We start from the raw sequence: 9,939 nt of genomic DNA, 5'->3' as shown, positions 1-9,939 counted from the left end.
TGGTCAGGGCTGAGGGTGGGTGGTCAGGGCTGAGGGTGGTTTGGTCAGGGCTGAGGGTGGGTGAGCCTAGGTCCTCAGTACTTACAGCAGTACTTACGCCTGGAGGTGTTCACTTGCAGGCTCACCCAGGGAGTCACCACTATCAAGCCTTGTGGGTTAGAGGATCCTGACCCCTGAGTTTCCTGTCTTTGTCATCTTCCAGTGCCTGCTGCCTAGAACTATCTTGAATCGCTGCCCAGCTTTTCAGGTCCTCCTTCTCTACCTCTCATCACCATGATGGATATGAGCGAACTTGGAGAATCAGCCTGCTACCTCCGCCAGGGCTACCAGGAGTTGATGAAGGTGCACACTGTCCCATGGGATGGTAAGTGAGAGCAGAGAGGGACAGCAGCCATGGAGAAGCCCGATGGACTCTCCACGGGGTGAAGAGGGCAGACGTTCTTTTTGAAACCACGGGGACGCTATGGCCTGACGCCTGGGTCTTTCCCTCAGTGTCTGGGTGCCAGAGGCTAAAACTGCAGGAGCCATGTGAAGATGACTGTGTGGCCACAGCGAGGCTTAGTCTGCCCCTCTGTAAGATGGGACAATGTCAGCTTTCTTTTGAATACTCAGGCTGGAACCCAGGGCCTCAGAGATGAGACTGATGTGTGCAGTTGGCCTCCGTGTCCACAAAACCTGTGCTGAACTTATTTTTAGTGCTTTCCGTGGAGCCAAAGCCACTGTTTATCAGGGACGGGAATAAAGACTACTATTTATGACTTATGGCTCATAGTACAATAATAACATAGGTGATGAGTGCCTGAGGCTTATTATGTGCCTGGCCCAGAGCCGATGACTCTCTGTGTTTCTTCTCAATAACCTGGGCAGGTGGGGACCAAATTGAAGCCAGATTCAGTGGTATGCAACATCTGGAGTTGTACACAGCACTGTGCTCAAAATGTAATGTGCCTAGCTAGACCTGGCAGCACACATCTTTGCTATCAGCGCCCAGGAGGCAGAGGTTGGCGGGTCTCAGTGACTGGAGGCCAGGGCTACAAAGTGGGAACCTGTCTCAAAAGAAAGGAGAGGTGTCTCAGCTTGGTTTGACATTCTGCTGTTGTTATCTTAATTGTTTTCCTTTGTTTAAAAATTTAGCATGTGGAGAAGAGGATTTCCTTAGGTCATCTTAACTTTAAAAATAAATAGATTAGGTAGGTAGATAGACAGACAGACAGATAGATAAATAGATAAGGGAGGGTGGGCTGGAGTCTTGTTATGTGAATAGTTCTGACCAAGGCTCTCCGAAGCTCTTTGGTGAGCTGGCCAGTCAGGAATGAGCACAGGGCACAGGGCGCTTCTCCTGAACAGCTGTGTCCAAGCCTTCAGGGAAATGGGGAAGCAGAAACCCACCTGAGAGTTAGGAGCCCAACCCTGAAGGGGTGCCCCACCTGGGACTTCAGGAGGCCTCATGCTCTTTGCATTTGAGGAAACAGGCCCACTGAGAACGAAGGCTCCCACTCGGGAGCCGAAACCCGGTGTGCAGTGTAGACTGGTATTCCAGGTGTTTGTTTGTTTGCTTGTTTGTTTTTTGAGACAGGGTTTCTCTGTGTAGCCCTGGCTGTCCTGGGCTCGATTTGTAGACCAGGCTGGACTCAAACTCAGAGATCTACCTGCCTCTGCCTCCTGAGTGCTGAGATCACGGGTGTGCACCACAGAGTCCTGCTTCACTGGAGAGCTTTGGGGGCCATCCCAGCCCCGCCCTAGGTTTGGATGAGACATCACTGGAACTCTGATGTCCTGGCAGAAGGGCTCTCGGCGAGGAGTAGGTGTGTGTGTGTGTGTGTGTGTGTGTGTGTGTGTGTGTGTGTGTGTGACACTGCACTGGCATAGGAACCCCACTGGACACTCCAAGCCCCTCTCAAAGACTGATTTCTTTGCAACCCAGGCAAGAAAAGGGTCTGGGTGCCTGACGAACAAGATGCCTATGTGGAGGCAGAGGTCAAGACTGAGGCTGCTGGAGGCAGAGTCACTGTGGAGACCAAAGACCAGAAGGTTGGGCTCCGGCTTCCTTGAGATGGCCCTCCGACCCCGGGTGCATCTCTGGCCAGCTGTAGCCACAGTGCATGAAGCGGGGTGGGGCATGGGAGCGTGTGGGTAGGAGAGAGCGGCAAGGTCAGCTGGCCCATCTCTGTTCCTCACAATACGATGCCTCTCTTTGGAAGGTGCTGACGGTGCGCGAAACAGAGATGCAACCCATGAACCCACCTCGCTTTGACTTGTTGGAGGACATGGCCATGATGACGCACCTCAACGAGGCTGCGGTGCTGCACAACTTGCGCCAGCGATATGCTCGCTGGATGATCTACGTGAGTCCTGGGCAGGGGACAGGAGACAGTAGGCGGGGCCACCAGTGGAGACGGGTCTAAGGGAAGGATCAGGGCCCAGCGGGAAAGGTGTCAGGGGAGCTGGGCTGGAGCAGGGCTGGAAGCAAGCTCTGGGGCTGAAGGGGCAGGACTGTATAGTGGCAGAGGAGAGGGCCAGGGGAACAACTCTAGGTGACTGAGGGGACGGCCTAGCGCTGACTTGGTAATGTCTAGGGTCTTGGAGGCAAGGCGGAGCCAAGGCCCTGTGTGGGACCCGGCTGCCTACTTGGCACCTCTGAAGGTTCAGCAAAAGGCTGCTGGGTCATTTGTTACCTGGGGCATGAGCTGGAGCAGGAGGGCAGGGCATGGCGTAGCAGGAGGCTTCTTGAGTATAGCAGGGGTCACGATGGGCCTGGGAATGGTGACTTCGACATATCTCTTCCCTCTCCCTCAAAACTCCGTCTGTGAACTCTTCTCAGACATACTCGGGCCTCTTCTGTGTCACCATTAACCCGTACAAATGGCTTCCGGTCTACACAGCTTCTGTGGTGGCTGCCTACAAGGGCAAGCGTCGCTCGGAGGCCCCGCCTCATATATACTCTGTGGCAGACAACGCCTACAACGACATGCTCCGCAGTAAGAGCCTACCTCAGCCCCCCCTCAGCCCCCCTCAGCAGCCCCCTCAGCAGCCCCCTCAGCCCCCTCCTCAGCCCCCTCAGCTCCCTCCTCAGCCCCCCCGGCTCCCCTTAGCCCCCCCTTAGCCCCCTCAGCCCCAGGGCGGCCTCTGGCTAGGAGCCCTGCCCTGCCCTTCAGCACTGCCCTCCTCTGGCACTGCCCTCGCTATTCTGCCTCTTTAGAAGTCCTGCTTGATGTTTCCCACTGGACTTTGGGTGGTGGCCACCGTGCCTGTGCCAAAGATGAGCCAGGTGGTCCACCTCTGGTTAGCCCCTCACCCTGGATGACACATTCACTCTCTCCCCTTCCTCTAGACCGAGAGAACCAGTCCATGCTGATCACGTGAGTACGGTGTGGCAAATGCTGGCATGTGGTGGTGGTGGTGGCGGCTCAGAGTTGGAGCCACAGTGCTTAGTCCTGGGCCTTTACCTCCTGCAGCCAGTGTCCCCCTGCCCTCATTTGTGTTTCGGGGAGTGGGTAGAAAGCAGATGTTTAAACATGGGAGCACCCTCGAGCTCCTGGCTGCGTCTCCACAGAGCTGGGACTCTCCCCCCTCCATTCCCTGGAGGTTGTGTATAGCTCCTTTTCCCTTCCCTCCCTTCTCATTTCTGTATCTCAGGCCTCCTCCCTCCTTAGCCTTCATGGGAAAGTGATCCATTTCATGTGTATCGGACTCATGCCCAGTCAGACCAAATACATGCAAACACACCCATGCATGCCTGTGAGCGCACACACAGCTTCAGCCTGGTTATTAAGAACAAGCTGGATTCAGGCACTCACACTCCCATTTCTTGCTCTGTGCCTGTGGCCTCTGAACCTCACCAATGCAAACAGAACAATTTAATCTGCCACACAGAATTACCAACAGTTAGTGCGTTTAACCTTGCACAGAGCACAGGCAGGTCCAGAACTTCCGAGGCCCATTTCCTTATGCATAAGATGCTCATGGTCCGGCCTCTGGGGTCTTCCAATGGAGGTAGGGAGCCTGGCCTGGCACCACGAGCTAAGTTAGTACTCAGTAGGTTGTGGTGCATTGGTGCCATTATCCCATGGAGTGCTCTGTACCTGGGAGTCTGGATCTGGGGATACGGAGTGGGGAACAGAGATAGCGGGGGAGGGTTGAGGTTGGGGGGCTGGAGGAATTAGACAAACGAGCATTGGTGACTCATGTTTGTGTTGCCCAAGCGGAGAGTCGGGGGCCGGTAAGACGGTTAACACCAAGCGGGTCATTCAGTACTTTGCCATCGTCGCTGCCCTGGGAGACGGGCCGGGCAAGAAGGCAGTAAGATTTGCCCACTTGGGCGCCAATCCCCACTGTTTCCCACTGTTTTGTTTGTTTTTGTTTTTGTTTTTGTTTTTCCTTTCTTTCTTTTTCTTTTTAAAATTGCAACCTCCCAGAGTACCCAGCCCTGCCTGAGCCTCCTGCCTTGGTGAGAGACTCTGGCCTGAGCAAGGCTTGACCAGAAAACCTGTGGCCACCTCCAAGACTGTGTTAGGCCTGCGCCTGGCCTGCCTTCCCCTCCACCACACAGGCCGGAGCCACATTGTTGCTCCTGGACATGTTTGTGTGTGTGACATTTCCATTGGGACCTGCAGGCTGCTTTTACCTCGAAGTGATTGTTTTTCTTGAACTGCATTCATGGAGGGCACTGTTACCTGCTGCCACCTAAAGGCTCATCCACAGAGGGTGATTACCCAGAGCGGAGGACTCTGGGAATTCTTGACAGTAGCACAGCCTTGGTTTTGATTACGATCTTTTTGGAACTTCTTAAACACTGGAGGCATAGGATTTTTTGTTGTTTTTAATGTGAACTACTAGCCTATTCCTGGCCCACAGGCCAGCTGTCAAGGTTTCTATGGCTTCCGCTGGCTCCACACATCTTGACCAATATGACTGGTCCTTTCTACAGCCCAGGTTTCCTCTGCACAACCCGCACTCCTGGTCCTGTTGAGCCTTGCTTTATTCTGGGGCGATTTTCTCTTTCTTTTCTTTCTTTCTTTTTTCTTCTTTTAAAATTCTTGCTATGTTTTCTTTCTCCTTTTTTTTCTTCTTTTTGTTCCTTCCCTTCTCCCTTTCCTCATTTGATTGTCTTGGTTTTGGGATTTTGTTTGTTTTGGTTTTTGGTTGCAGCCATTGTTGTTTTGTTTTTGCTGTTGACTTTTTGATATTCTTTCTCCCTTCCTCCCCCACCATGTTCTTCAAACACTAAAAGGCCTTTGAGGAGACCGCAGAAAAATGGGGTGACCCTATAACAGGAAAAGATGACACGGCCCAAAGCTGACATGAACACAACTGGAAGGGCTGGGACAGGGGAGTACCCGCATAGGAAGGAGCTCTGAGCCCGAGTCAGGACAGAGGGGTCAGCCAAAGGTCACCCACAAGATTTGGGGACTTAAAAGCTGCACTGCCTCCCTCCCCTGAGCTCAAATATGGCCAGAGAGCATCTTGAACAAAAGCAGTGGGTGTGAGTTATGCAGGGAGGGCAGGCCCCTTCCTGTCTCTTCCCAGAACGTGTCTCAGGTCAATAAATGAATGAGTGGCCACAAGGTCCCCACTGGCATGTTAGCCATCCCAGCGCCCATTCCTCTCCTTCTCCCCTTCCCAGGAGCTTGGCATTTGGGTAGGGGTGGGGTGGGGAACAAATGGAAACACGGAGGGAAGGATGCTTGAGGTGACCCCCAGGACATGGACTTGCTGTGTGTCCCTGGGCAGATCAGCTCCTCACTCTGACATATGTGGCCATCAGGGCTGTGTTGGGTATAGTCCACACACCATGCTGAAGACACAGCTAATGTAGTACGGAGACATTTGTGAAAGTGCCACCAGCGAGGTTAGGGTAGGAAGTGGAGTTGAAAGAAGAATCCACAGTCTCAGCCATCAGGGAGGTCTTTGCGGAGGAGGGGCTTTGGCAGGCCTCTAAGGGAGAAGACTAGTCAGGCCCCTGTGTGGACATGGACAGTGAAGAGATCCCTGAGCAGCCAGAGACAGGCTTGGGCCGAGTACAAAGGAGACCTGGTGTCACCCCCTGCCTCAAGCCCTTGCTTCCCCTGTATAGCATCTCCCAGCTAATGGCCCCAGGAGAGCAAGGTGTCCAGAGTCGGCAAGGGGAGAATGCCACATTTAACATTACTAAATATTTGGGTGACTAACATACTGTCCCACTGTCCCGATGCCCGACCCTTACCCAGAAAGACTTCACACCCTCTGACATTTTCCTTCTCCCTCCAGCAATTTCTGGCAACAAAGACCGGGGTAAGTATAGGGCCAGCTGTGGGGCAGACACTTACGGGGTCCTGGGGATGCCCACATCTCCTTACAACAAGAGATTCCATGGGCTGCCCTGGCCCCTCATTCCTGCTGCCACCAGGGCACCCTGGAGGATCAAATCATCGAGGCTAACCCTGCCATGGAGGCTTTTGGCAATGCCAAGACTCTGAGGAATGACAACTCCTCTCGCTTTGTGAGTGGGCACAGTCGGAGGATGGGTTGCTGGGGGTGGGGAAGGGTCAGCAGTCGGGAGGGCCCTGGTGGTGGGGACCCTCAGGATACATGTTCCCCTGCTGCAGGGCAAGTTCATCCGCATCCACTTCGGTCCCTCCGGGAAGCTGGCCTCTGCTGACATTGACAGCTGTGAGTGCGGGAGAGGGCAGGCAGTGTGGGAGGAGGGGCAGAGGCTGAGCTGAGTCAATCCTCCTGCCTCTGTCCGCTCTGGCCATTTCTCTCCATCCCCAACCAGTTCCCGCTTGAGTCTAACCTCGCCCATCACACCGGCTTCCTAGTCTTTACTTTCCTGCTTCGCCTGTAGCCCGAAGTTGATCATATCCTATTCTTGCTTCAGAAGCTCCTCTTGGGAGCTAGGGAGAGGGCTCATGAGTAACGAACTTGCTGTGCAAGTGCAAGGACTAGAGTTCAGGTCCCCAGAACCCGTGTGAATGCCGAGTGGGGGTGGTGCCCTCTTGTAACCCCAGCCCTTGGGAGGCCGAGGCAGGGAGCCTTAGAGCACCCTGGAGATGAGACAGCTTCATCGGAGCTCTGGGTTCAGCTGAGAGACCTGTGTCTCGACACAGAAGGTTGACAGTGTCTTCTGCAGAAGCAGACACAAGTCACACAGTGACACAGATAACAGATCAGGAAGGCGCTTTCCAGTGTAGGCAGGCCCCTCCACACATGCCCCACCTCTCGTGGCTGCCATGCCCCTATCCCTGCCCTGCTTCAGTCTTTGCTCTGGGAAGGCAGAGACAGAGGCTAGTCCTCCTTTCCCACAGATCTCTTGGAAAAGTCCCGAGTGATCTTCCAGCTGCCTGGTGAGCGTGGTTACCACGTATACTACCAGATCCTCTCAGGGAAGAAGCCGGAGCTGCAGGGTGAGGGCCTGGATGGGGGCTCAGAACCCAAAAGACTGCCTGGGCCCCCTCAGGCCGGGCCTGGGATGGGGGTTCACCCTCTCTGGAGAGGTGTGGGACACCTCCACTCCCCTGGAGACTCACACACACAGAAGTGTGCCCTGCACACTTCTTCTGCTGCTGCTTCTTGTCACTAAGCCCTCTTTTATTTTTTGTGTATTTATTTTTGGTGGTGGTTGTTGGGGAAGGGGTGACGGTGGCAGTGGTAGCAGTGTGTGTGTGTGTGTGTGTGTGTGTGTGTGTGCGTGCGCGCGCGTGCGCGTTCCTGTGTTAGGGAACAGGCCTCTAAGCTCCATTGCCCTGCCATCCCGAGACTAGAAGCCCCACCCAGCACCGAGGGAACCCCCCCCCCCCCCCCGTGTTAATCTATATCCACTTTCACTTTCGTAGGCCCTTTGAAGGCAAAGTATGGTCCTCCTTTTGTCCCAGTGTCCAGCTCAGAATCTGGGCTAGAGGGATGACCATGAGCAGTGGTCCACGGGTGAGGGAGACCTCTGGACCGAGGAGCATTCCCCAGAGAACCATGAAGAAAGAGACTCATGAACTTATACATGAAAAGGGCTGGGCCTGGTGGCATGTGCTTTCATCCCAGCTCTCAAGAAGCAGGGCAGGCAGATCTCTGTGAGTTCGGAGCCAGCCTGGCTCTAGTAACAGTGCAGCCAGGGCTATGGAGAGAGACCTTGTCTAGACAAAAGGAATAAACATGATAATAAACTATGTTAATAAATGAAAATTTGAAAGAGCTAAGTACAACTCAGTAATAGGGATAACTTGTCTAGGAGACAAAGTCCTGAGTTCCATCCCCAGTCACACACACACAACTGTAAAAAAAGAAGCGGCCAGGTGGCCATGCCTGTAATTCTCGTACTGAGGAGCTGAGACAGGAGAATCTTGAATTTATTTCAGTTTGGGCTACACAGAACATGTCTTAGAAGACTAAATATATAAAAATAACAAATCAAAAGCCACGTGTGTGGATAACAGGGCCCAGAAGCTCAGGTTCCAGGGAAGCCCAAGCGGTCTTGTTCACAGAGATGCCCCAAGGCCTCGTGGTGGGACTGGAGAGGGAAGGCAGCCTGAGAACTCGGCCTCCCTGTCCACAGACATGCTGCTCCTGTCCATGAACCCCTACGACTACCATTTCTGCAGCCAGGGGGTCACAACGGTGGATAACATGGATGACGGGGAGGAGCTCATCGCCACTGACGTATGCTCCGTGGGGGTGGGGAGTGGGGCGTGGGAGGTGGTACCACGCTGGGCTCCATGGGGTGTGTGGTGGGGGTGTGGTGTGAGTGTGTGAACAAGTGGGCTGGGTAGGGACCAGGAAATGTCATCAGTGGCGTGGCCAAGGACCCATCCTCCTCTGAACCGGCCTTGTTCCTCCACCTCAGCATGCCATGGATATCCTGGGCTTCAGCGTGGAGGAGAAGTGTGCCTGCTATAAGATCGTGGGTGCCCTCCTGCACTTTGGCAACATGAAGTTCAAACAGAAGCAGAGAGAGGAACAGGCCGAGGCAGACGGCACTGAGAGTGAGGACCTCTAATCCCAGCCTGGCCGGCCTTTATCCTGGACACCTTGTTCTGTGCATGCTCACTAGCCCATAACCTTCGACCTAAGTGTTCTCCGTCCCTGTCTGAGCTCTGGACTTTCCTGAAGATGGCGATATGCAGGCCCAATTCTTCCCAACCTTCCTTTTCTAGCCCCAAGCTGTGACAACAGACCCTTTCCCTAAATGCCCAATTGCTGACCTTTCCCACATCCAAGCCATGTTGCCCGCCAGGTGCTGACAAGGCTGCCTACCTGATGGGGGTCAGCAGTGGGGACCTCCTCAAAGGTCTGCTGCACCCCCGGGTCCGTGTAGGAAACGAGTATGTGACCAAGGGCCAGAGCGTGGAGCAGGTGAGGACCCTCAGACTAAGGCTCGCCCCGGAACAACTGAGGCAGGCCCCCAACTCTGCCTCCCTGCATTCACAGGTGGTGTTCGCTGTGGGGGCCCTGGCCAAGGCCACCTATGACCGGCTGTTCCGGTGGCTGGTGTCTCGAATCAATCAGACCCTGGACACGAAGCTGCCCCGACAGTTCTTCATTGGGGTCCTGGACATCGCTGGCTTCGAGATCTTTGAGGTAAGGACAGCTCTCAACCTAGGCACTGTCCCCTCTGAGGCAGAGGCCAAGGGGTGGGCGTGGGGAGCACAGCCCTGTTTCCGGTGCCCTCCACCCCCATCCGCAAGGAGCTGCTGACCGAGCTGCTGCCCCTGACAGTTCAACAGCTTCGAGCAGCTGTGCATCAACTTCACCAACGAGAAGCTGCAGCAGTTCTTCAACCAGCACATGTTCGTGCTGGAGCAGGAGGAGTACAAGCGGGAGGGCATCGACTGGGTCTTCATCGACTTCGGCCTGGACCTGCAGCCCTGCATCGACCTCATCGAGAAGGTCAGGCCTAGGGTGGGGACCCTGCCAGAAGCAGCCTGTGTGTGTGTGTGTGTGTGTGTGTGTGTGTGTGTGTGTGTGTGTGTG

At 54.6% G+C, this 9,939-nt stretch overlaps 1 protein-coding gene across 3 annotated transcripts in view; it reads left to right on the top strand.

Annotated features, from left to right (window-relative positions):
* Positions 1-247: 247 nt before the first annotated feature.
* The window catches only part of Myh7b (myosin heavy chain 7B), a 22,328-nt gene continuing 12,636 nt past the window's right edge, over positions 248-9,939 (top strand). The window contains exons 1-15 of one of the 3 annotated variants that reach the window (XM_055602348.1): positions 248-364; positions 1,925-2,031; positions 2,202-2,345; positions 2,822-2,978; positions 3,332-3,359; positions 4,203-4,299; positions 6,247-6,270; positions 6,386-6,478; positions 6,585-6,648; positions 7,284-7,382; positions 8,525-8,628; positions 8,813-8,951; positions 9,203-9,321; positions 9,397-9,546; positions 9,685-9,855. In XM_055602348.1, the coding sequence (XP_055458323.1) occupies positions 274-364; positions 1,925-2,031; positions 2,202-2,345; positions 2,822-2,978; positions 3,332-3,359; positions 4,203-4,299; positions 6,247-6,270; positions 6,386-6,478; positions 6,585-6,648; positions 7,284-7,382; positions 8,525-8,628; positions 8,813-8,951; positions 9,203-9,321; positions 9,397-9,546; positions 9,685-9,855 (1,587 nt within the window). In that variant the 5' untranslated portion in view covers positions 248-273. The remainder of the gene's footprint in view (positions 365-1,924; positions 2,032-2,201; positions 2,346-2,821; positions 2,979-3,331; positions 3,360-4,202; positions 4,300-6,246; positions 6,271-6,385; positions 6,479-6,584; positions 6,649-7,283; positions 7,383-8,524; positions 8,629-8,812; positions 8,952-9,202; positions 9,322-9,396; positions 9,547-9,684; positions 9,856-9,939) is intronic. The other 2 variants (XM_055602347.1, XM_055602346.1) reach the window with 2 other exon arrangements.

This window comes from Psammomys obesus, unplaced genomic scaffold, assembly GCF_907164565.1.
Source record: "Psammomys obesus unplaced genomic scaffold, mPsaObe1.curated_primary_1811, whole genome shotgun sequence".
Lineage (NCBI taxonomy): Eukaryota > Metazoa > Chordata > Mammalia > Rodentia > Muridae > Psammomys > Psammomys obesus.
Note: the sequence above shows the minus strand (reverse complement) of the source record. Positions and strands in the feature narration are given on the sequence as shown.